Consider the following 27875-nt stretch of genomic DNA (forward strand, 5'->3'; position numbering starts at 1 on the left):
TAAATGATTCAAAATTTAAGACTTTTATATTCTTTTAATGATACTTTCTCCTTTTTTTTAAAAAATTTTAGAAAACAATTAAACAATAAAATACCTAACAAAAGGATTAAATTTGTTAACCCTCTTTTAAGATAAACTTATATCTATACTTCAACTTTTCTTAAAAGGATATTGAATTTAATTGGTTTAATTAGGAGGAAGTTTGAGTAATTTTGAATAAGGGTTTTGTTTTAATGCTGTGTATAGATAGTGTAAAAATATATAATATTATTTTTCCTAGTTTTTTACTACTGTTATTTGTTTGATATATCAAATGAGTTTGTTTCTAGTTATCTTTTAAAAAAGTTATTAACAGACATCAAAATAAATATATGAAAGGATAAATTATTTTGTTTGTTTTTATTTTATTTAATTGGTAAAAGTTATTTGTTATTTTTAAAAATTAAATCACGGTTGCCGTTTATATTTAATAAACTGAATGATGTTATTAAATCCAATAGCTTCATTTTCACAGTTTACGTTAGTTAATATTATTGCGATTAAATGGACGAAAAATATAACATCGATGAAGTTTTAAATTGAAGAGACAATATTAAGTTATTTAAAGTTAAGCCGTGTTAATTAAGATATAACTTTGTTTTGTATAAAATTTGTTATCAATATACAATTTGAGGTTAACAAATTGTAGTTAAAAAGTGAAATTTTATATAATATAGAATAAATAGGTATAATATCATATGAATGTGTGCTAAAAATATCGTGGGTTGTTTTTTTAAAAACTATGAAAAGCAAGTTAAAATATGTGATATGTAAATACATTGTTTATTTATAATATAGATCCTATATTCTGTATTCTGTTTTAATTTTATCTTTAATTATACTTCATATAGAAATTTATTCTAAATTTGTTTAATTTAGTTGTATAAATCCTACCAAAGTTAAAATATTTTTTATTAATTTGCTTTTTTCAAAATGTAAATTTTATTTACACATACTTATATAAACATTTTACCATATAATTAATTTCGTATCATGGTAGAATTTGTAAAATAACGTAGTTAATTTAAGATAAAAAGCACTTGCTATGTTGCGAATAATCCAAAATTTAGTTGTCTTTTTCGTTCAATTCAAATGAGGTAAGCAGAGAATGAATACTAAACATTTTTACCAAAAAGGGATTCGAATAAAGTTGATATTATCATTGGAATTTGAAATGATTATTTTGAATCAATTCTAATTTTAATGGTCATTTTTGAATTGCTTGTCGAACTGAAAAAGATCGTAGAGGAAATACCTTTACACTAGAAAAATCCCCTAATAATGATTATTTGCTAAATGAAATTGTAGTCTTAAAAAATAAAACATACTGACAATTTCACAAAAAGAGCATAAAGAAACTCATTTTTTTAACATATTATTTATCTCATTTAGTTGTTCAAATTTTTTAACTCAACTAACGGAATCGATTTTAGAAAAAAATATAACTTTTTTAACAATATTAATTCATATTTGAGTGTAAGTTTCATGAAATAAAAAAACACACAAACTGTAATTTATCACATTATTTTCAATAGTATTTCTTTTACAACTTGAAAACATATATTTAGAGAAGTTTTATTTATTATTTTCTACTGTGTATTTTAGCTAAATCCTTCCCACATTTTATAATAAAAAGATATAAAATATAGAACATTATAACCAATGTTACTTGACTATAAAAAGTAAAAAAAATGTTATAAATTAAATATTATTTATAGCATAATACATTACACATTTTCAAAATAATATTAAACTATTGTAGTTTTAATATCATTAGCCTATTGTTTTAATATTGGTGCAATTATAGTTCAAAATCTAGTTTTGCAAAAGGATTACCTTTAAAATTTGATTTGTTTTCTCGTGCGTAAATTTAGTTTAGTATATTTGTAATATTGAATATTATTTGGAACATTACTTTAAATACTTACTGTTATTATTAATGTTTTTAAAAAATAAAAAGAGATTCAATTTTTTTTTAAAAAAGACATGTGTTTTATATTTATGATTCAAGTGGGAAAAAAAAGAAGAAGATAAACGTCACGTGACAAGTTGTTTGACATTAAAATAATAAATGTCAGATATGAAACACATATAATTCAAATATGTAAACGACATTTAAAAGAAGACATTCATAAGGTTAGGAGCTTGTGGTCCACGAAAATTTGAATCATACCACTTTCGGCTTATTGAAGTTCCACCCACATGCACACTTAAACTAAGGTGTTTTGATGCTCCCAATGTCATGTTAGTGACATGTCAAAACTTGGAAACACAATGTACAGAGTTAGGTTGAATTTAAAAAAAATATATTTTTTTTTATGCTTTATTTAAATTTGGTTCATCGGAATTGAATTGAATTTATGACAAGTGATTCATCAATTTATCTAATTTTATTTTATTATTTATAATATTAAGATATTTTTTTCATTCTATACTGAAAAAGATTATTTTGTATTTTTTTATTATTTTGAATTGTTTTGAGTTTAAAACATTTTAAGAATAAAATTTATTTAGATTTGAATTATAAAAAATTTGTCATTTTTTATTTTAAAAATAAAAAAATTTATAATTAAGTGAACCGGTAAATCAACCCGTTTAGTTTATTGTGATTGGATCAGATTCAAATTTTTTTTACTCACTAATAAATAAACTGAACTAAGATGATTTACTAAGTGACTAACTCGTAATAAGTCGAATCAGATTGGACCAGATGACCTATTTTGACAACAAATGCACTTCTTCATAAGTTTCAAAGACAATAATTATTTCAAACACATCGAAATAGTTTCAAAGTGAGTTGAATAGAATTATAAATAACTCTTTTTTAATTTATTCAAAAGTAAGAGTCATATACTATTCTATGGTACAAAATATAACAAATGCAAAGGTTAAGAATTCGAAAAAAGAGTGTGCTCTAAAAAAATTGATTAATTATGAAATTATGGCTTTATTTTTTTTAATGTGATACACCTTTTAAAAAATTTGCATGAAGAAAAGTATAATCAAAATTTTGAAGTGAAAAAATACTTGAAATTTGAGTAAAATTATGAGGTTGGTGAATGTCAAATAACCGTTACGAGAAAATTAAAAGTATAACAATATATATACTTTATATGAAATTAAATTAGTAGTCAAATAGAAAAAAATTTAAATTCTTATATTACTAAAAATAATTTATACCGCTGAACTTAAATTGCGAGTAAAATAATAAAAATAAATATTTTTTAATTCTTATGTTAGACATTATTATAAATTTTAACAACTGACAATTTAAAATGTCATCACACATAATGAAAAATTACATATAAAAAAGAAATAGTAAAACATATTATGGAAATAAAAATAATTAATTACATATCTTAAAAATCATTAAATTCAACAAAATAAAGGTTTGTGTTTCCTTAAAAATAATAGATTAATTATGTTTTTTTCTCTAAAGAATCAAGAGATTTTGATTTTGATTTATTTTTCAACATTTGATTTAATTAAATTCACACTCTTTCAAAATTCATGGAATAAGTCTTAATGATTAAAGGCATTAGTGTTATTTTTAACGTAACAAACGGTAATTCATCAATGTCATCTTATATAATTGTTCATTTTCTATCTTCTTTTTTTAATTTTCACATACTAAGGAAACCAAACCAAGGGTAACGTGGGGTACTCGACAGTGTGCATAAAAATTATCTTTTTATCCCATGAAACATCTTCCTCACATTCTCACCCCAATCCAAAGGTGAAAATGGGTGAAGTTGAAGATAATGTATAAGATTATGAGTGATTTGACAAATATAATAAAAAAAAAAAGTTTTGATAAATTAAAATATAGTATTATTATTTTTCTATTATTTATAGTAAAAATTAATATATTGTTATAAAAAAAAAAGTAGAAGGAGAAAGCAAAACCTATTATAATACATCGATGCAACATGAACATGGAAGAAGCTCTGATGTTATAGAATCAGTTTCACATGAGCATGAAATTAGTTCCTCAACTCCCATAATAGTTCCCCCCACGTAGGATGACCATTCTTTTCAAAAACCTCATACCTCACCCGACCATGACAATTATTAAGTTAGAGAATCTACTCTAGAATCGATTCTTTACACTTGCAAAATCAAGAGACATATGAAATCATACGCGATAATATTATAAAACACATTTTCTTCTCAAATCTTCTCTCCTCAATAAGATGAGATATTGAGTTAATATCATAAATTCACACCTTCATTTAACTCCAAATATTTAAATTTAAACACATTATTTACTTGTAAAACCCTGCTATTATCGATGGTTTTGACAAAATCCTATTAATATCGACGATTTCTAAAAAAATTATTAGTAATTATTTATCGACGTAATTTTTTTTCAACGGTTTTTCTAACCATAGTAACTTATTTGTCGAAGGTTAAAATCGTCAGAAACGGAGAAAATAACTCCGTTAAAAATGAAGATTTTTGAAGTGTTGTAAGTTTATTTTACACAATTCCTTCTAACAGTAAATCTTGGAAACAAATACAGCTTTAATGTTTTTACTATCTTTCATATACTACTCTTACACTTTGAAAGAAAAGAGGAAAAAGAAAAAAATGAGAAATAAGAAAAGAAAAGGGTGAAAGAAGAAAAAAATAAGAGAATATATATATATATATATATATATATATATATATATATATATTTATATAATGAGAAAGAATTATATTTATGAAATAATCAATTATGAAGATAATTCATTTAGAATATTACGTTTTTATATATTTTTTCTCTTCTTGTTACTTCGTTTTCCATCCAACAAAACGTTACTCACTGACACTTTTGATGTCCACTTATGATATTTATGTGTATTTTTTTTTATAAACTGTTCCATGTTTAATTAGTTATTTACATATAGTTCCACGTTTGGTATGAGTTGGTGTTCGATGAGACCAATAGTAGGTGAGAGAGGTTGAAGATAATGAAATTGTAATACAAGAGAATGAGATGATGTAAATGATAAAAAAGTATCTTCATCTAAATATTTCTAAAATCTCATTAGAAATAAGGTGATGGAAGCATAAGGAATAGAATATAATGATGAGGACGTGAGATATGTATTTGGATATTAAATTAGTTAATAATAAAATAAAAATAGTATATGAATAATATATAAATGTCATGTTTATGATTTGTTAAATAGATTTTAAGTCCAATTTAATTATATAAATTAACCTATAAAACAGAAATTGTATTAAATTTATATACTGTAATGTAAATTTTAATCATAATTTTGATATTACTTAAGAAATAGATTTTAAATGTAATTTAATTTTATAAAACTTATAATGTAAGATTTATATATATATATATATATATATATATATATATATATATATTATAATTTGATTCTATTTTTAATAAAGGTAAGACTTCTAACTAGGGATGACAATGGGTCGGGTCGGGTATGGATAGTGCCTACCTGCAACCCGACCCGTCGGATAAAAACATACCCGCCACCCGACCTGCTACTCGCCGGGTACCCGTTTAAAAAATACCCGCGGGTACTCGTTGGATACCCGTTTTCAACCCGCGAATATTTTAAAAAAAATATTTTATAAGTTTTTAAATGAAATAATCCAATTAAATTGAAAAAAAAAATTGAAATGTTTTAAATTTTAAGTTAAAGGTACTTATGCAAAAGAAACTAAGAACTGAGATATAATTTTAACTTCTAAGCGGGTAACGGATAGTGCAAAACCCGAACCCGACCCGATAAGAAGCGGGTATTAAAAAACTCGCTACCCGCGGGTACCTATTATCCGCGGGCACCAATTATCCACAACGGATTTAATCCGCGGACACAGTTTTTTTTGTCATCTCTACTTCCAACCGCTCTAAGTTATTTATAAAGTGTATATTTATATTATTTTCCGCTAGCACTCCTTGTTTTCTAATTTTTTTTTTTAATTTTTTTGTCTTATATAATGGTTTCATCTGTTTTTTGTTGTGAAAGAACTACCTCCTTCCATGAATAATAGATATATTCTTTTGGTTTTGTCTGATTCATTTCTTTTCATTTTTAATCCTATGCTTATTCGTCTTTATTCTACAGTAATAGTGTTATGTTACTGTGTTCTTTTCCTGTCATATGAATCAAGTAGGTAATCTTATTTGTGTATTTGAAGAGTTATACTATGTAAGTCAGATCCTTTCTTTCATTTTCTTTCTTGTTTTTTTTTAAATGATAAATTAAAATCCTACTCACATAGTTTCATCTACCTTCACCTAAAATGGTGATAAAATAAATAATAAAAAAATATATTTTGTACATAGTTCAACCCATTGTTATAATATCATCTAGGAGTATATTTTGTATTAGATTATATATTTGTAAATGATTTGATAGTAAGTTGTATAATATAGATCCAATGAATTTTACTAAAATATACTTTGATATAATATTAATAAATAAAATTAAGTATAATTTTTTTAATAAAATCAATTTATAAAATAAAAATTATTTCATTTATATCAATTGTAACATAACTTTATCTCTAATATAAGAGTTTTAATATTAAATGGAAATTACAATACAACAAAGATATAAGAATAAAGAGAGAAAAAAAAGGAAAATATATTTTTCTAAGAACATACTGATGATTTCTCCAATTAAATGGTCCCAGGGCCAAAATAATTTGAGAATAAAACAAACAAGTGAATAGGATTTAAGCGGGATGCAGAAACTAACAATGTTGTTACAGTGGGGATGAGGACCACACAATCATATCTTCTGTACTGAGCCACTATTTGATCAATTATATCAGACATATATCACTTTAAAATACTATTTCTCCTTAAGAACAGTACAAATATGAGCAAAAGAATTTCAAAGAACTTTCATTACAGAGCAAATTACAAACAGAATTATAAAGACGTTAATAAGCTTAAGTAATAAAAATTATGTTATAACCGAAAGTTAAGCTATAATTATCTTTAAACATGAGTTATTACTTTTAACTTTGGAATTTCCCATACTTTCTCAATATGTTTCTCTTTCATACTTACACTCACAAATTACAACATTCATAAACTTTGTTTTGTGGTGGATAAGGTTGCTATTGTCTTCTTTATGACCAAGTCGTTGCAATGCTGATAGAAACATATGATTAAAAGAACTTTTCCTACACTCAAATCATTTACATAATTCATTGTTAATATAGGTTACTTTATTTATTTATTTAAAAAAGAAGAGTATTGTTAAAAAATCTTCTTTAAAATTTAAGAAAACAAGCTAAAATGAACAAATTATATTTTAACATTTTCTTCGTCTTCATTTCCAGATTCAAAGGTTGTTTGTTAAGGAATCCTATTCACGAGTACCTTATCCGAAGAAGCAGAACTGCCATAAGGCAACATTGGATTGGTTGGACGGCAGAAAATGAGGATTAAAGCCACACATAAAAAGTGAAATAAAAAAGAAAAGGTGAAGTCAATGCGGTAATTCGACACTCATTTGACTTTCTTTTTCTTCAGACAAATCAAACCGTTCATGTCCTTCCAACCAACAACCGTCAAATAATCACCACAGTAACTTGATTGTTTTTTATCTTTCTTTTTATCACCATCAGACAGTCGCAGGTTCAACACTTCGGATTCTGGTTAAACCCAACACAAGCCCACGAGTCTCACGCTTTTCACACTCTCTCGATGGGCTTCGTTTTCGGAGTGGTGGTCGGAATTGTCGTGGGCCTGGGCATCATAGTAGGTTTCGTCCGCTGCGAGAATGCTCGGGCCGCCCAACGCTCTCAGCTCGCCACCACCATCGCCGCCTTCGCCAGGATGACCGTCGAAGATTCTAGAAAGATCTTGCCGCCTCAGTTCTACCCTTCCTGGGTCGTTTTCTCTTCCAGCCAGAAGTTGAGCTTTCTTCTCTCAACACGCACTTTCTTTTATCTCATCGTGTCAAATTCGGTCTTGAACTCACGCTGTTGTGATGTTGTTTTCAGTTGACATGGCTTAACTCGCATCTCACCAAGATCTGGCCCTTTGTTAATGAGGTAGCTCGTGGTTTATGCTTCAGATGTGGCTTTCTTGGTGGTTGTTCATTTCTTTTTTGTTATTTTTTTCATGTGTCGGTTTTGCTAGGCCGCTTCTGAGCTCATAAAGACGTCGGTGGAACCCATTCTTGAACAATACAGACCCGTGATATTGGCTTCTCTCAAGTTTTCAAAGTTTACACTTGGTACTGTGGCTCCACAGTTCACAGGTCCGTTCGATCCAATTGCTTTGGATTTTTGGCAATCAGCATCTCCTATGGTGCAATTGGTACTGTTGTCATCTGAATGTGCTTACTTAGACGTATTTGTGATTTACCAACAGTCCAAGACTTGTTTGCTTTTATTTGATTTCCCATTTTTCATTTCTTTAGCCGGGTTTGGACTGTAGGGGAACTGGCTTGCAGTGCTGAATGGAGTGGAAACCGAGTAGATGGGAAATGGGAATGCAGACAATATATATTTGCTTAATAAAAACAAAAATGTAGATGAATTATCATGAATCAAGTACGCTTAAAGTTCAAGAGCTGAAACATAAATGATTTGATACTTCTATAACACGCGTAACATATTTTGAAAATAGGACAACTAGATTTCAGTTTTTTCACCAACCTTATGAGCTTTGGCCTCTGCTTCTATGACATTAAAATGGTTTTCTAATTTCGACTATCGGTGAACCATAAAAGAAATGATAGCCTTTCCACTGTGCTTCATTTTTTACCGGTTTTATTTTTCAGCTGCCCTAGGAGGCATGCCCTCAAACTCGCATCTTTTTAATTGCATGAATCCTAACAAGTTCAAACTTGAGGTTATTTGTTGTTCCCTTGCTTCTAGCTTATGCAAAAATATTTAAGTGGGTTCTTCTTTTACCCATTTCATGCTATCATTTTTACTTTATTGAGGAGCTTCTGAATTGTTGATGTTCTTCTTTAGGTGTGTCTATAATTGAGGATGAAGGGGATGGTGTTACAATGGAGCTAGAAATGCAATGGGATGGGAATCCAAGTATTATACTCGATATTAAAACTCTTCTTGGTGTTGCACTACCAGTGCAGGTACTTCTTTCAACTTTTTACTGCCACTGCATGTCTGGTTGCTAGTTATTACCGGTATCTGGTTCGATGCTTTCAAATGGATCAGTTGTTTAGGTTATTGTGTTAATTTTCTCCCTATCCTTATCTTTCAAGGCTCCAAGCCAAACTGTGCCTTTTCTTTTCACTCAAACTATTGTAAGACCCGATTTCTTCCAATTTAACAAGAGATCTTATCCAATTAGCTCCTAAACTGAATATTAATTATATTGGATTTGTTTTTTTTTTTTTTATATTTCATTAGTGGCACCCCATTGATATGAACTATGAGGATAGAAGAACATTTGACTAGGTGAAGGAAAGATTGTCTTCCTCCTTCCTTTGCCATGATTATTAACATGCATAAAATATTATTTAATGTTTGTGAGTAAAAGCTTTTTGATTAGAAATCTATAATTTTTTGCTTAAGTAATATGCATTAAGTTTGTGAGGTTTATTCTTTGAAAGAATATAGTTGATTTTGTGATCTTATACTATCTTTTCAGGTAAAAAATATTGGGTTTACTGGTGTTTTTAGGTTGATCTTTAAGCCTTTAGTTGATGAATTTCCTGGTTTTGGAGCTATTAGCTATTCATTAAGGCAGAAGGTATGATATCTCTTCTTAAATCTGTTCATTTCTTACTTTTCTCCGTGCATCTACATTGGGATAAACTTTCAATGTATGTATTAATTGTTTTTTGTCTTACAATGGTGCCAGACACTCTCTTAGGGTTTATTTTTAATCAAAGCAAACATGTTATATGTTTTGCAAGATGTAGACAAATAATTGGCTAAAAAATGCACTTGTCTCACGGATAAAATCTGATTGAACTTTAGATTTGTATTTAATTATTCTTGCATACTAGGTGAGTCCACCCTCAACAGCAAGGTTTCCACCTTGTGACTTGATGGTTACAATCACTAATTATGGAAATGGCCCCTGTCCTCGGAACATCTCTGTCTTCAATGTGCTCTAATACAGCAACATGCACTGCGCACCTATCACATTTCTTTATGCATGCCTGTAACACTTGTCAAGCCATACTTTTATAAATACATTATACCTTATGCACCACATGTGATATATTTAACCATCGCAGAATTTTAATTTTCAGAAAAAGTTGGATTTTACACTTAAAGTCGTCGGTGGCGACATATCAGCAATCCCTGGATTATATGATGCAATTGAGGTTTGGACTACTCCCACTGTCTGTTAATGATACCTGTTTGTAGTTTTTCACGATTCTTTGCTTTAGCTTAGCATCTCTCTGACTCCGATGATGAATATGTCATGTTAATTGTCATAGAGCACACTATGTTATTTGAAAGTTTTCCCAGTATTCATGCAGAAACTTGTAACTTTAAATTATTTTTGTCTTCCAACTAGATGTTATGTTTTTTATTACCCTTTTATTTGTAGAAGCCATGGCACAAATCTAATACGCAGCCCATAAATGTTTGTTAAAAGAATTAATTATATCAGCTCCAGTAAATTTTTTAACTCTGTCATTCAATTTGTTTTTTTGATTTACCATTTATTGAAGTTTGGTAGAAGATTGTTTTGCATTCTTCACCATTGTTTGAAAAAAAATGGCCATAACTTGGCATTCATTTTACCTTGGTTATAAAAATGCATATTGTTCTGAAGTGAATTTTTGTAACTGAAGTTCAGCTTACTCACCAAACATCATTACTGCTAAGTATTAGTAAATAAATAAAGATAGGTTTTTATCTCACTATTTTTTCAAAAAAAAAAATCCAAAAGTTTTTTGTGTATTAACTTGTTAAATCAAATTAGGAAAGATGTTGAATTATGAATGTGAAATTTAAATTATAAGCATGTAGCTGTTATAATTGCATCCCTCTTCCTCTCCAATTTTCGTATCTTCAACATTTTTTCATTGCTTCATTGTTAGCATACGTTGTATTCAATTTGAGTATTAAGTTAGAAAATGTTGACTGCTGAATTCACTAGTCAGATGCTTTTTGTCATTATAAGTTTGTGAAATCTTTTGAAATGAACTTTTAAGTGTCTATATAAACAATATTTTGTCAAGTATGAGGCGTTCTATGTAATTGTTTTCATATGTAGAAAATGTAAATAAAGTCATTATTATGTTGGTTCCTCTGAGTTTACATGTACCTCTGTTACTTTAGGTGGCTGCTACTGTATATATTTGGTATTGCGCTATCTTTCATATCATTTATAAAATTTATTATTGTAATCTACTCTATTTAATCTTTCATAAACAGAATAATCACCCGAGCTTATTATCTTTCTTTATGATATGAACTTTGAGAGAACCAGCTCATAATTGTTGGAGAGTTTAAGATTTATAAACCTTTCATTGTAATTCTATACATACAATATAAGTCTCACCTTACAGTTGGATTTTAATCATCCCGCCGCGCTTTACATCTCCAATGCAGTTGGAGAGTTTAAGATTTATAAACCTTGCACTATAATCATATGCATACAATATGAGACTAAGTCTCACTGCTTACAATTGGGTTTTAATCATCCTACTGTGCTTTACTGCTCCATTGCCTGTACAAATTGATGCCACCACTTGTGCCTCTTGTTTGAACTTTGAGAGACATAAACATGGTGGAAAGTGCTGATACCAATTAATAATAACTTTAAGGGTGTGTTTGTTTTAGAAAATGTTTGAGGAGAAATAAAGGTCAAAGTGAAGTTCTTTGGATTAAGAGAAAGGTGGTGAAAAGTGAAGGGATTTGAGATGAAAGTTTATGGAAGTTAGTGAGTGATGTGATGGATTTGATAGATTAAAAATTATTATCAATGTTCAATGCATAAAAAAGCTATATTTTAAGATGATAATATATAATATGTTATTTTATTTGATTAAGTCTATTTCCATGCAAATCTCTTCAATAGAGCTTAAGAAAGTTGAGATGCATATTATATTTCGATTTCCGTGTAAACTCTTTTTGGTTTTAGCAATTTCCTTATCAACAGTAAATCAGTGCCTTTTCTTCGTGAGAAACAAACAGGGCCTAAGAGACCTCATTAGAGAAGCTAGTCATTGTAGTTGGAGAGCCCAATGCCTTATAAACCCCACGTGGTCTACATTAGAATCCGATGCTTTCATACCTTGCAATTGGATCCCAACATGCTCCTATATCTTTTTTATGCATTTTGTCCCTTTCTCTCTAATTAGATGGATTAGACAGGTTTCTGAAATTCAGATGTTTTATAATAATTAGGTCTTGTAAATTATTACAGGGGGCAATCCGTGACGCTGTTGAAGATTCAATTACATGGCCTGTGAGAAAAGTTGTATCCATATTGCCTGGAGATTACAGGTAAATCAATCACAGTTTGTTGTTTTTTCCCCTTCTAGTTATTATATTAAAAATTAGAGGGTTTAGATATAGAGGGAGGAAAAAAGTACTCAGAATAATAAAGTTATGTTGACATTGGTGTGAAGGATATGATTCACAAGACAAACCATGAAGTCCATGACCCTATTTATATTAATAACGTTCTCACTTCAACAACAAAATACTTGACTCCTAATCCAAATTAAATTTATGTAATCATGAATTTCACCAGAACTAGGAAGTACCAAGAGATCATCTAAGATACTCTATTCTTAAGATACCATAGCAAATTATGTGATAATTTCTAATTCAAATGACTTGATCACGGGACTACTTTCAGTATGATCTCAGCTGATTAAATCACACGTTTTCATTATGAACCACAACCGTATTTTCTTGTTCAGTGATTTGGAGTTGAAGCCTGTGGGTATATTAGAAGTAAAGCTTGTGCAAGCAAAGGAATTAACAAACAAGGATATTATTGGAAAATCAGATCCATATGCTGTAGTATACATACGACCTCTACGTGACAGAATGAAGAAAAGCAAGACAATTGTATGTTGGTTTTTTTTCCTCTCTATATCTTCCTATGGAAGTTATTGGATTTCAGTTACGGTAAAAATAACTAATTTTGTTTTCTCCCTCCAGAATAATGATTTGAATCCAATTTGGAATGAGCACTTTGAGTTTATTGTCGAAGATGTGTCCACTCAAAACCTAATTGTTAAAGTTTATGATTCCGAGGGTCTACAGTCATCTGAATTGATTGGTTGTGCTCAGTTGCGGCTTGCTGAACTTCAACCTGGTAAAGTGAAGGATGTTTGGTTGAAGTTGGTCAAGGATCTGGAGATCCAAAGGGATAACAAGAACAGAGGACAGGTGAGAAATACATGCATGTCTTGCTATGTTAAAACTTAAAAGTATTGAGGGCTAGAAGATTCTTGATTGAGGGGAGAAAGTTTTTGTTGACATTAGAGTTTGCCTTTGAATTCCAACTAACACTATAATGCTTAGCTATTGTGTTTTCTGAAAATATGTTAGCGAAATACAATTGTTTGAGTGGCATACCTGGAGCTGGATAAAGCTGAACTTGAAACACTTATTTGTCATACATCTCCTATTTCCACTTTTATTTGAAATTACTGTTTCAAATTGGTCATGTGCTAAAATTATTGTATAACTAAATATTTAATAGTCTAAGCATGAAAGCACATACACATACAAAGATATAGGGATGAATATGTGCGAAGTGCATTCAAAAGGTAATGTGGTTCCTGGTGTCAAGTCAATCAAGCTTTGTCATCTAGAGGGAAGTGCCTTAAGCTTTTGGGTAGGTTGGTCTTGTCATTCATGCTATGCCCCTGTCCAATATATGGATGAAAGAAGTGGTTAACTTTTATTTTTCGTTGTATAATATTAAAATTTAATTCCTGAAAATACTGTTCAAACATCAAAGTTGTCTGTAGGAGGTATTGATTTGCACCCTAAGTTTTACAAAACCAACTTCTCTCTGAAAGTGTTGGTGCTTTGAATTTCATAGTTCAAAAGTACCAGTAAATATGGATTTATAATAATTCCTTACTTTGTATACAATTCGGAACATATTTTCGATTGTATGGATGATATAATAAATATATTTGCTTCTTTGTTAAGCCTATTTGTATTAGCTTAATTTGAGTTCAAAATAACTTTTGAACAACGTTAAAATTTCCCTTGATTAAGTGAAATCTGACGTGCTACATTTATTGTTCTTTCTGCGTAGGTACACTTGGAGCTCTTGTACTGTCCATTTGGCATGGAGAATAGCTTTACAAATCCATTTGCTCCCAACTACTCAATGACATCTCTAGAAAAGGTTCTTAAAAATGCAACGAATGGAATAGAGTCTAATGCAAATGAAAATGCAACTACCCCAAAGAAAAAGGAGGTTATTATTAGAGGAGTCCTTTCTGTCACTGTAGTATCGGCTGAAGATTTGCCTGCAACAGATTTCTTGGGGAAATCTGATCCTTTTGTTGTTCTTACCTTGAAGAAAGCAGAAACAAAAAATAAAACCAGGGTATTCCCAGTTTTGTGGTTTAATTAATTATGAACATGTTACGATCTTGGTCCTAAAAGTTTGTTAATTTCTCAGGTTGTGAATGACAGCTTGAATCCAGTTTGGAATCAAACATTTGACTTTGTTGTAGAGGATGGATTGCATGATATGCTAATTGTTGAAGTTTGGGACCACGACACATTTGGAAAGGTAAAACATTTGCATTATGTTGAATTTTGTTTCTAAGATTACTTTCTTTTATTTATTGTCTTGATGATTTCAAGTCAATTAGCATTGATTTTAACACATTATGTGGAGTGCCAATTATATATTATCAAAACAACTGAACGGAGGTTAGAAGTCTATGGATGTGTCAATTTATGGATCCTCAACTATTGAATTAATGAAACTCTTGGACACTTCTACGTTGAATAATGTGGGAAATATGAGTAATGGGCAAAAATAAAGATCTGGGTTGTAGCAACACTGCACATATGACAAAGAGGGTAGGAAGGAAAAGAAGGGGGGTTAGTAGCAAGGATAGGAGTGAGAAAAAGGTAAGGGAGAGAACATCAAGTCACTGAGCGGGGTGGAGTGACATTCGATCATTGTGTGAGTTCGGGGTCTTTTAGGTAGGAAGGCTTAAAACAAACACCCCTATAAATGTGAGCATATAATGAGATACACCTCAAAAAAGTAACGCTAAAAATTTTGTATGTTTTATTTCTTTCTTTCTGAGTGATTTTGGTTTCTATAGTGGGGGTTTATGTCTATCTTTTTTCGTAAATAAATCTGTTTTTCTCTCTCTTTACCATGCATATATGCATGAGAACTATTATATATGGATTTTATCTTAAAAGAGATTATAATTTTACAGCCATGAGAGATTCCGTCGGGTTAAGATTCTTTTAACTAATTCACACTAATAAAAAAATTGTTAATTTAGTTAATACTATTAAATATGCTAACAAATTTTATTATTTTTTTCTAGAATTACCTTTAAAATTAATATGATACTTCAGAGGATTTGTCTAACATAAGAATTCAATAGGTTCTTAATTCTTTTTTAGTAGATAGCATATTGCCACGTATGGTTAATTACTTCAATAGTAGAATCTAGTTTGAGTTTTTAACTTAGCTTAGTAGGTATCATTTTATCTCCACTCTCAAAATCCCTATTTCAATTTAGAAATTATTTTTAGAATAGTTAAGCGACCTTGCTTATTTCTTATGTAAGCAACTTCTATAAAAACTTTAAGTTGTCATTTTCTCCCATGATATCTATAAGTTGTGTAGAAATATAGGTATCCCATTGGAGGTGCTATAAAGTGTAACACTTGAATTTGAAATTCTAAAATAATTCTAGAGGGCTTGAAAGATCCTCCCACTCTCATTTTATATATAAGAAAGTTGTGATACAAAGTACATGATAAATAAAGTAATCCTAGATACAATATAATCATGATAAATAAGGTAATCCTAGATATAATATAATGATGATAAATAAAATAAATATTTTAACATTTCCTTCAAGTTGGAGCATATAAATTGTATGAAACAAGCTTGGAATAGATAAACTCAATTTGAAATATATGATCTTGGTGCTGAAATTCCTTAGTATAAACAACATACTGTTCTTGGAGTCTTGAAAATAAATGACACCCAACAGAGTATCATAGCTGCTACAACATACAAAGCTAAACACACATTATGAAAGGAGGCTAAGGAACAATGTTGAAACAGAGCTACAATGCTGAAATAAAGTTTTTTCTTTTCTTTTTTATTTTATTTTTTATTTATTTCTTCATTTCAAAGACTTCAATCATCAATTTCCTCATCACCATTATCCTTCATCCAACTTAGAAAACACCATTAACCCCAATTTTCTCTATCACCAATTGAAAAAAAGTGAAACATAAACACTCATTCAGATCTTGACAACCTTAAAACAGAAGGGAAAGAGGTTAATATGCAAGAGAGTAAAGAAGAAGTGAGAACTTCTTGAGAAACATTATGTGAAGTTGGTGGGGACTGCATTTCCTGCCAGTGACTCCAAACCGAATTATTTTCTTCCACCCTAGAAACATTCATAGGGTTAGAACAGGAAAACAACGACAAAGTTCTCCCTGGATTAGCTTGCAGAACGAAATCAGAAAGAGGAGAGGCAGCAAAAAAGACGAAGTAGGAAGAGACCCAGACAATCTGCTTTGATATCAACTTGAGATTGAAATTATAAAATAATTCTAGAAGGTTGAAAAGATCTCTCTCATTTTATATATAAAAGTTTTGATGCAAAATACATGATAAAATAGAGTAACCTAGATACAATATAATCATGATAAATAGGATAACTCTAAATACAATATATTGATGATAAATAAGGTGAATATTCTAACACGAACTTTTAAGTTGTTAATCACATAAGTGCTTATTTTTTTAATAAAATGATGAAACTAATCTTGATAATTTTACATAAATCTCATTTTTTTATGAATATAAATAAATAAATCGATTCTATTGCAGTAAAAAATTAAAATTATCATATACTTCAATTACACAAAAGTTAAAGTACCGTTAAGTAACACAAGAATTATCAACAAAACCAGTTAAGCAATATCAAACTAATAATAATGATGATAATAATTACCTCACTCTAACAAGTTCCGCCCTAGTGACGAGTTGGCTGTGTTGGAATTAAAAGAACAGTTTTCTATTCATAAATTCAAGGGGAAAACCTCGTACCATATTACTCCCCAAGCGAGAAACTTGCTGCGTCTGACATTTGGATGTCTAATGTTACTTCAATTTAATAAAACGGATAAAATAATTTTATGATGATTTTTGTGTTGTTAAATTTAAAGTTTGAATTATATATTTTCTCAATTTACGTTTACATTTTTTCATTATGTAACTACTGAAAATTTGATCCATATGAATGGTCCCGAACTAAACCATTCTTCGTCCTGATGGTTTGGCTCAGATTTGTTAAATGTTATTTTCGCATGAAACCGAAACCGTCTAATAAATTTCGATCAATTTGATGAAATATTACTCGTCTATGTTGAGCAATTTCATTTAGTGCCATCACTACTGTCAACTCAATATTATCACTATTATAACTAATATTGCTCTAACTTTACCCATTGTTATTAGTACCACCCCCAATCATGGTACTTTTTGCTGCCACTATTAATTTTTTTTGTTGGAATTCTATGTCGATTAAGAATAATACCAGGTAATAATATATATTTTGTCTTATAACTTATATTTTGTCTCTTATGTAGATTGTGTAAGATTGAGTTAAATATATATCCACTTATTAAAATAGTCATTCAAAGCTTATTCTTATCAAGTTTTCTTGGACTACTATATCGCCATTATCGAACTCCTCTCAGACCACCCATAATATAATCCTCATGGTTACATTAGCACCCAGTCTCACTACCTAGCCTTCCCCATAAATTCCACCACTTATCCATGATGACAATTTTGTTATGTACTAGGTTTTCTGGTGTATACAGCCTGTTTCATTCATTCTTTTTCCTACTTAACCTGTTTTCTTACTTTGTCCGCCAAACAAGCCGTGTTTGACATTAAGATGTTTTGTCTAAGGTTTAAAAATAGGATACTGTATATTGAGTAAAAACATGTATGAAACTCATTTTTAATTCATCCTAAAGTAAGGGTAAACTATTGGACTATGAGTCGGCCCATGAAGGGTATCTATCATAAAGAATTAGACTAAAGTAATTTTTCTCGCTTTACAAGTCTCCTCACTATAAGGGAGTTTACAGAAATTGTGTCATTTTGTGAAAGGTTAAAGTTTGTGTGTTTTTGTTTTCGTGTGGCATGCAGGATTATATGGGGAGGTGCATATTGACGCTTACTAGGGTAATACTGGAAGGAGAGTACAAAGAACGTTTTGAGCTAGATGGTGCCAAATCTGGGTATTTGAATTTGCATCTCAAATGGATGCCACAACCAATTTTCCGTGATGCGTAAATTTCCTCACCTTCTTCTTGCCATCGCTCATCTTCTTTCGTATCTTCATTGTAGTTATTCTTAGCCAATGTATATACTTGTCAAACATAATGATATACGAATTTTTCTATCCTCTTATTATTTTCCATAAGCCCTGTGATTTATTACTATTCAAATGTAAAATCAACAGCACGTGGTTGCATAGTTGTTTTTTAACTCTAGTTTTGTTGCTTTTATTGTCTAGCATTGTTAAATGTTACTAGCATTGAATGTTTTAAATAAATATGAATAAGGTGACAAGTAAGTTCCACGCTCGATGATTATGTTGTCTGAATCATTTTACATCAAACACTTGGAATCATGGGACGTGCCATTGAATTTAGCTTTCGAACAAAACCAGTAAGAAAATTACATTTAGGAAAAAGGAGGAACATAGTAAGAAGCTTCACCACATCAAATTGCATATGGAGGTCGTGTTTGACGAACATTTTGGGTTTTAACTTTTGGTGATTTTCTACAATGTTTTGATTTAGTGGTGGTGTTAGAGAATTTAGAATTGTCAATCACTGGCAGAGTTGAAAATGGATCACTTCAGCCTCGTTGCTCCGTATCATATTTGAGGCTATAAAGTTGAGCATCCTCAGTATAATACCGATGCGTTTGATTTAGACTATTATCGGCTAGAGATTTTCTAAAATTGATGCTACGTATATGGAATCACTAATCATTACAATTCATCCTTTTCCTGAAGTAATGACTTAAAAATAAGAATAGTAAAATAGTGGATCAAAACATAAGGGACAAAAATATCTTCGGCAAGAAGCAATTATATGAAAATATTGACTTTTTAAAATATTTGAAAGAAAAAAAAATGAAAGGATTCTCAATTAATGCTGAGTGTTTTGATCAAGGTCCTAGAATTAGCTTATAAATTGATTCATACTAAAATTAATGAAAATAATCAGAACAAAAAGAAAGTCTAGTCACCTGGATAGTAAATCTTGAGCAACAAAATTAAAATGATGAATCGATGAATCCATATATCATTTCAGTAAATATAGAACATTGAAATAACTAAATTGTTTGGTTCCATGAGTTTACTATTCTGGAACCAACCTGACAAATAAAAATAAAAAATCATAATCTGACTTGTAAGTTGTAATAGATCACTACTAATGAAGAATATGATGAGTAAAAAAGAATAAAGTAAACAAACCGACCAAATAATTTCTAATGATAACACCAAATTCATTACATTGATACATAAACGTATTCACAAATTTAAATACTTCATCCAACCATTTGATAAAATGAATTCAATTTGTTCTTTGTCCTCAAGAACTTTTAGATCTCTGTCCTCTGTCCTTTCTCAATTTCCAAAGTTTGAATAGAGTGAAAAATCGACCTAATAATTTAAGAGAAGTTGATAGTGTAAGCTTTTGTTGATAATAGCAGAAAGAACTATACAAAAGGAATTAAACCCTAATATGAGAAACTCCCATTTAAGACAAGTATAACGACGTCATAACGTAACTGTATATTGAAACTAGAAAGACTGTGTTTAAGATAGTTAATTTTTTTCTTTAGCACAATGCCACAGAGATCACTGAAACGGAAGCATAACAATATGCAGATAATATCTGGTTCCGAATTTTTTCTTCCTGCTAAAAGCATATGTTCATTAAATACTCTTAGCAGCTGTGGTAACACAACATGCATACAAGCCAATACATATAGCATTTCCATGGTCTTTCATTTTGCTCACTCGGATACTATATACACCAAGGAGCACACTGCTTCAAAGTTACGAATTACATGTCGGCAACTTCATCTATAACTCTCAATAGAAAATGTTTCAGCTTTCTTCTTCTCCGATTCGTTCCCCTGCATGCATTACCAGAACTCAACTGGGTTGCAATTATTCATTGAATGTGCGTCAAGCATCATAACAAGAAATTACATCATTGGTTTACATATATCTTCAAAGAATCAGAGTAGAAGGCTACTCTTAACCAGGTTACCGTTTTATCTCTATCCAAAGTGATTAGAAAAGGACTAAAAATCAGTACGTTTAGGTTAATTTAGGAACAACCTCTTTTGTCGGTTTTAAAAGAAATAATTTTCTAAATAAGCCATGCTTTAGATTTAGAATGCATGACCCATTAAATGTGAATGCATATTTTGCAAATGATATATAGGAAAAGTAGTCCCATGCACAACCATGTACAATCATTACATAATCAATCAAACAAAATAAGTTTATAAAACCAATTATCATTCCTAAACAACAACTAAACCACAATTAAGAATGACATAGACCCCATCTCCGAGTTCCATACCGGTAAAGATCCATTAAAAAATAATATAGATAAACCACTAGCCCAAAATATTCACTACTAATATTATTGCGTAGTTATTACTACTCCATTGATTGTAACTCTTGCACCAACTTCGAAGTGCCTTCGAAGAACACCACCTCCTCTGAACCCTAGATGAGACTGAGATCCGTCAGAAAAGACTGACGACCTTAAAACTAATCAACAAGAGATTACGTGATTTTAGAAGTTTTCTTAGCCCCATAAGAACAGTAACTATCTTAGAATATAGGGTTTTCTCCTATATACTCTACTCAAATTCTATGTATAATCTTATGCGACTTGAATTTTTCTTAATATAATCCCTCACTCCTAATACTATTATTTTGGTACATAAGTATAATAAGACTGTTTTAATGAATTAAAGATAAACTCAAATAATGCTAGGATCCCATAATTGAAAAGAGAAAAGAACACAAAAATAGGAGAACAATTTCTCCACCAAGAGTTTCTCCTTCACAATGAGCTAAAGCTCAATCTAAAAAATCATCCCCAAAAATCCACAGCATAAGAGGACCCCCCTACTATATAAAGGAAACCTCACTCACCCTAACAATCTAACTAAGAACTACTTCTTAATTTGTCTCCTCCTATCATACACATTATATCTTATCATTACACACCACAGAAGAACAACCTTGTTCTCAAGGTTGGAATAGTGAAACTTGATCCCATGACAGTGTGATATTGTCATATCATCGGATAAGAAAATATCACCCCTATCCTTCTTTACTTCTTTCTTTCCTTTCCTGATGTCATGAAGAAATTCCTCTTTTCCTTCCTTTCTTGCTCTGTCAACAGATTTCTCCCTTCCTTGAACCCCTTTTTTGATTTTGGTATTCCCATATCATTTCTTTCAATTCTTGGAAACTTTCCCTTAACTTGACTATGGATCTACACTATTCGCTGGTCAATCTTTCCAAGGCATTGACTCTCCCTTCTATGCTTCCACACCTTCTTGATCCGTCGGATCAATTTGTTAGAAATTCAAAATTGAAAAGAGAAAAAAGAGTAATATTCTTTATTGTATAGACAGAAAAGAACACAAATATAGGATGGCACTCTCTCCTCCAAGAGTTTCCCCTTCACAAAGAATTAAAGCACAATTTACAAAATTATCCCCAAAAGTTTCCTGCATATTAGGACCTTCCAATTATATAAAGGAAATCTCACTCACCCTAACAACCTAACTAAGAGCTACTTCTTAATATGTTCCTCCTATCATACACATTATATCCTATCAGATAATATCTTAAATTTAGACTTAATTTAACAAAACTATAAGGTAAAAGTTGTTACCCGAATCATGTACTCCATTCAGAATTCTCCAGTCTAGGTAAAAGTCGAGTTTTTCTCAATAACACTCTGCTAAGTTGTATGTATTACATGTGTTGTGATTCTTGTCAACCAAAATAAGGTTTGAACTCCCAGGGGTTCAGTTAAGCAAGTTTCTTTGTACCCTTCCCAACATGTAAGAATAAGAAAACATCACTCAAAACAACTCTCAAAATTACTATTGGAATGCAGGCCATAACGATTTTAAACTTCTACAATTATCATCTTCAATAAAATGCATGTAGCGGAGAATGTCTACGTTTTGTGTCTCGCCATTTGCTCATGCAATTACAACTTTCAATTCCTCACAACAGCAACATAATCACATTTTGCCAGTCACTTGATAGCTATGACGATAAAAGGTGGAGTGAACCTACCAATACTGGTTATGCAATATGAAAGAGTCCGTTGGTACTTTCTTGCCATCATCATTGCGGTTCCAGTGATAGATAGCATGAGTCCTATTGTTTATCTCCAAGGTAGAGTGTCCATAGCTTGCTTCACGAAATGCAGAATATTCAGGCTGTGGATCCAAAAACCTGCACGACCAAGGATAGAATTGAAACTCATATGACAAGACATATTTGACAAATGGTAACTGCAGATCTTAACCTCTAACGAAAATTGAATCTTATTAGTAAAGATTAAATAGACACCCAACCCAAGATAAAAATGGTAAAAAATACGATACTAGATAAAGTTTGTTTAATTTACTTTGCAGCAAGTCCTTCTTGATTTCCACCATCTCCGACTGTTATATAAACAGGTGCTGATTTGTCAGGTAAGGGATACCTGTTTCCGCTTGTTATGTTGTAGTCTATATTGGAGAATCGATACTGAAAGCATGACAGAAAAATTATAAGAATCCACTACGACACTAGATGACTGAAGATGTATATTGCTCAAGTTGTAGATAGCAAGAAAACATACAAGAGTCTGAGTAGGGATAAAACCAAAACAAATGAGTAGAAAGTGAAAAACATACTGATCTTTCATAAGCATGGACATGCCCAGCAAAGATCACGTCAACTTTGTATTTGATGAACCAGCTCTCAAACACAGATCGCATGCTCTCACCCTCCATATAGTGAGCTCCGTTACTGTTGTAGAGTGGAATGTGCATGAGCACAATGAGCCAAGGAGTCTTCTCCCTATCAACCCGCTTCAGCTCTTCTTGAAGCCACATGTATTGAGGCGTGTATTTTACTGTGAATCACATAGAATACCACACAAGAAAGTATTAAACGTTCTCAAGACACCAAACACGCGGCAACAAAATGTGGCAGTTGACAAGTATACATAATGGTAGTGACTTTTCAACCAAAATAGGTACAGCTCTAAGTCAAAACATCTAACATTCTTAAGACTTGGAAACTTCAGAATGCTGCTCTCCACCATTCCTAAGAAACTGGCACCAGAATCCTAATGTAAAGAAAAGCCTTTTTCTTTTTTTTCCTATTTCCGTTTGGAAAAATCAAATGTTGGTTGCTTATATTGGTACCATATTCCATCTGGACAATTTTACTTGTATTTGGGACATTATTTGTCTTCATTCCTGTTTTTATCAGAACAATGAAGCGGAGCCAAACATAATAAAAATGTCTATCTTGAACTATGAAGCACCGATTCCAACAGGAACGCCACACCCAGCACTCAGACATGATTAATATCTAAGATATAAGATACAGTAACACCACTTATATATATATATATATATATATATATAAGAGAAGTTATTTTCTTTCAAATAATGATGACAGTGTCCAGGAAGAGTTTAGTCAATAACAGTTACGACTTTTATTTTCTTAAATCACGCTCAAACTTTGAAAAGATCCAAGATATATTGCCAAGATAAATACTATGAGAATAACTCTTAGTCCGGCTGCCCATTTTTGCTTGGTCTTGCAGCAATTTGATTTTGAAAATGTTCTTTCCTTCATGGAGACTTATAAAAGGAAGTCTTTCTCCATATTTGATTTATGGTGGAAAGAACAAGGTCTCTAGGCTCAAGAAGGCTTTGTATGGGTTCAAACAGTCTCTCCAGGCATGATTTGGAAGATTAGTCAAGGCCATGACATCCGTGAGTTATATAGACAAAGTCAAGGCCCCAAATGGAAATTTCCATCTTCTCCCAGTTAATGTACGCTATGTGATCATTGTAAGTGATGATTAGATAGAAAAACATGCTTTGAAGGAGACGCTTCTGAATTGGAGTTGGCTGGGGTAGCTAAAGTACTTCCTTGGGAAGCCAATTGGAAATTATTGATATCAACTTGAGGTGTGTTGTAATACAAATATATTTAAGATAGAAAAATTATCTTTCAATTTCTATTGTAGCTTATCTTTCATAATTTTAAATTTATCTTTTAGACTGGTTTATCTTTTAGGTAAAATATAAACAAAAAGGATAGATATTTTATCTTTTACTATCATAGATTAAAGATAGTTCTTTTATGTGTGTGTGTACGCATATATGCAACACTGAATTACATGTGTTGTAACCTGAACAAAATTGAATTGAAATAAATCAACATGTAAGGAATATTAATAAGTAGATAAAGAGGAGATTAGTTACCAAATGGCGAATAGCTGGATAGCACAATTATATGAGCAGACGCACGCCTCACTGCATACCAGAGGGGGCTGCTGCTATTGGAGGCCAAATAGGGAGTAGTATATCGGTAAAGAAAGTTTTTGAAAGGAACAACTTCTCTCTGAAAAAGCATATTTGCATAAGGACATTGGAGCCAGGTTAACATTAAATGCAAGTATATAAATTTCAAACATAAGCAACGGGAAAAGATTAGCATCTTAAAGTGAATGTGTTGCAACAAATCACATGAATATTCACTTCAGCATCTGTTCTTGTGCCAACCATTCACCGAAACAGTAAGAAATATCTTATTATCTACAAAACAAGTAGTTGTTTGCTACTTGAAATTTGGGATATATTAAGAGCTACAAAAATAATCTAGTTGTTCAAGGCATATAAAAGATGTTGCTCCAAAACTGTAGAAATAGTAAGATGGCGTATCAAAGAATATATCTAGTTCACACCAGATAGTTTGATGGAGCTAAAAGTCAGCTAACTCATATTTTGCAGATTATCATGCATAGTTTGAAAAGGAACAAACCAGCTCACACATAGTTAAGAAGAATAAAAGGTAAACATGTTTCTTATACTTTTCATTTCCTAAAAAAGAAAAAGAAAGGGAAAGCTGAAACCATGATGATGGTTTATTGTTTTATAGGTCCCGTAATAATTAGTCCATTTCAGCCTATTAATTTAGTGCAATTAGAACAACTAAGGCCCATGATAGACTCAGGTTAGTATATTACCATGTAAGGCATGTATTCTATTTCGTGATTTCCGGCAGACCATATCCATGGATGATATGCTGTACTCCTTTCAACAAATCGACCCCACGTATCCCACCGCAAACCAACATCATTGTATTCGTACCTATCGGCGTAAGAAAGATCTCCAACATATAAGACAGTCTCCGCTCCACTCTGTATATAATGCTCAAGGGTGGAAAGAGAATTAAACGTTTGCCCCAAATCGCCTGCAATATTTATGCAATGATTCATTTATGAGAGCGACAAACTAAACTTATGGGAACTCATAGCAAAAGAACATCTTCATAGACATTTTGTAAAATAAAAATAGAAAGAAACTATAATTGAGGATACAGAAAACTATTTCGTAGAAGAACGATCGTGAAAAAGCAGAAAACTTACCAATTATCCCAAATTTGTAGGAAGCATCCGGGTCAACTTTGGGGGGTGTTTCAAACCAAAATTCTCGAGAAGAATCACCGCTTCCGATTCTGTAGTAGTATTTAGTCTTATACTGAAATGGGGGTATCACTGATTTAATTAAATGAACACACATTCTACACACAGCAAGATGAGAATTAACAAGCACAAGATTAATTTAAAAAAGAAAACATATTGTGTATTATGTGTTAGACTTCACTTTTGAATTGATTTTATTTTTGACATTTCAAGTATAATGCCATTGATGATGATAACTCTACTATCTTAACTTGATCAACAAGTACCTCAAGGCCTTCAAGAACACAATGATGAATGTATCCCGACTTGTATTCATGAAAAGTATAGTTTCTAACTGTGCCTTCTAAACTAGTTTGAAATTTACTCTCTGATGTGCCGTATTGTACATGGCTGGGCCCTGGTTCATCTGGGGTCACCCATGAGATGATTACAGCTTTTCCATCGTAGTCACCTTGCGTGATGTGCACCTACAGGGGAATAAATCAATACAGCAGAGTTTGTTTGAATAAAAGGAAAAACATTAGAATGTGAAACTGCTTCACATATCCAATACGGTTTTCCAAGGAGTAAGATCCTCATCAGAGTTTTAAATACTATTAGCCCATAGATAATAAAATCAGCCTTGTTATTCTTGTATCACTTACTTGCTGAGGTGCATTATAACCCTTCGGAACTGCAAATGCTTCATGATCAAGGGGGAGGTCAACTGCAGGCCACTCTGACCGAATGAAGGAGCTAGTGATCCTAGCACTCCCATCTCTAATTGAAACCAAGAAGAAAAAGGAAGTAAGAACAAAATTCAGCAACATGGTCTGCTCTCTTCTTTCGATTGGCATGAATGTTGTCTTTCTCTGCCTACAGAGTCCTAAGCATCTGCATTCAAGAATCCCAACGATTGTCACTCATGCTTTACACATAGTACGCGAAATACATTTTGATGTAATCTACATTGAAATAACTTATTTCAAGGTAAATCTCCACTGTTGTGTTCCAATTCTCTCTCACGCTGATTCGTTTATTTATTTTCACACTCTTTTACCATGGAGACTAGCTTTGATCTCTACTTGAATCCGCTAAATATCGGATCTAAACGAGAAATCAATAAACATAAGCAAACAACTTGCATTGAAATGCGAATTCAATCATAAAACAGGCGAAGTTACAGTTGCACAAGGTTTTCCTAATTATCGTCTTGATTTTGAACAGCGGTAGGTTCGTGAAGATGCACCACACTCTCCACAACTAGTAATGATCCACAATGCATCCTTGACTATTAAAACTAAGCGAGTGATGTACGATCTAGATCCAAGACATGTGAAAGAGACATAGAGAGAGATCTACCTCGAAATGAAGTATTTGCAGAGAAGACAGCGACGGGAAGGCAAGCAGAGAGGAAGCAAAGGGAAGAAGAATGATTGCTGATTGATTGAATTTGAAGGGAAGGTTATGGCGAAGAATAGTGCACAAAAACTAATGCATTTAATGCATTGCTATGCCTTGTCCTCTTCTCCCTCCACTCTCAATATTTCATTTCGGTTTAATTTCTTGTTCGGTAATTATAATTTAATAAAATTATTATACGCAAGCTGAAGCATATCATTCATTCCTTCCGTCTTTACATTCTTTTTAAATAAAAATAATATATATAAGTTAAATAATACATAATTAAAATTAGGTTAAATGTCTTTTTTTCTTCAGTTTTGGTTGGAAAAATTGAAAATGGTCCCATAGTTTTTTGTGTTCAATTTTATCTTAAAGAAAGTAGTGTTCAATTTAGTTCTTTTTACAAAAGGCTGTGGTCAATTGTCCAACTGTGCAGTCAGATAATAAAATGTCATTTATTGACTGATGTGGATCTAATG

General features: G+C 31.3%; 2 protein-coding genes across 4 annotated transcripts; one reads left to right on the plus strand and one right to left on the minus strand.

The window, feature by feature from the left end:
- The first annotated feature begins 7641 nt into the window (after positions 1-7641).
- Positions 7642-18820, plus strand: LOC106768613 (synaptotagmin-5). 2 transcript variants are annotated; one of them, XM_014653851.2, is made up of 12 exons: positions 7642-7933; positions 8023-8073; positions 8162-8282; positions 9004-9125; positions 9647-9748; positions 10257-10331; positions 12389-12468; positions 12891-13041; positions 13135-13365; positions 14249-14545; positions 14621-14734; positions 18380-18820. In XM_014653851.2, the coding sequence occupies exons 1-12, from the start codon at positions 7724-7726 to the stop codon at positions 18524-18526; spliced, it is 1701 nt and encodes a 566-aa protein (XP_014509337.1). In that variant the 5' UTR covers positions 7642-7723; the 3' UTR covers positions 18527-18820. The 2 variants fall into 2 exon arrangements, with proteins under 2 accessions (XP_014509337.1, XP_022639518.1); XM_022783797.1 differs by lacking the exons at positions 7642-7933; positions 8023-8073 and having other exon boundaries at positions 8224-8341.
- Positions 18821-19707: 887 nt separating this feature from the next.
- LOC106768324 (bifunctional purple acid phosphatase 26) lies at positions 19708-27544 on the minus strand. Of its 2 annotated transcripts, none has more exons than XM_014653407.2 (10): positions 27355-27544; positions 26658-26886; positions 26280-26480; positions 25957-26068; positions 25555-25781; positions 24791-24929; positions 23201-23421; positions 22930-23051; positions 22593-22754; positions 19708-19910 (listed from the first exon to the last, which is right to left on the minus strand). In XM_014653407.2, the coding sequence occupies exons 2-10, from the start codon at positions 26847-26849 to the stop codon at positions 19850-19852; spliced, it is 1437 nt and encodes a 478-aa protein (XP_014508893.1). In that variant the 5' UTR covers positions 26850-26886; positions 27355-27544; the 3' UTR covers positions 19708-19849. The 2 variants fall into 2 exon arrangements, with proteins under 2 accessions (XP_014508893.1, XP_014508892.1); XM_014653406.2 differs by lacking the exon at positions 19708-19910 and adding an exon at positions 20007-20389 and having other exon boundaries at positions 27355-27543.
- Positions 27545-27875: the final 331 nt, after the last annotated feature.

This window comes from Vigna radiata, chromosome 7 (assembly GCF_000741045.1).
Source record: "Vigna radiata var. radiata cultivar VC1973A chromosome 7, Vradiata_ver6, whole genome shotgun sequence".
Lineage (NCBI taxonomy): Eukaryota > Viridiplantae > Streptophyta > Magnoliopsida > Fabales > Fabaceae > Vigna > Vigna radiata.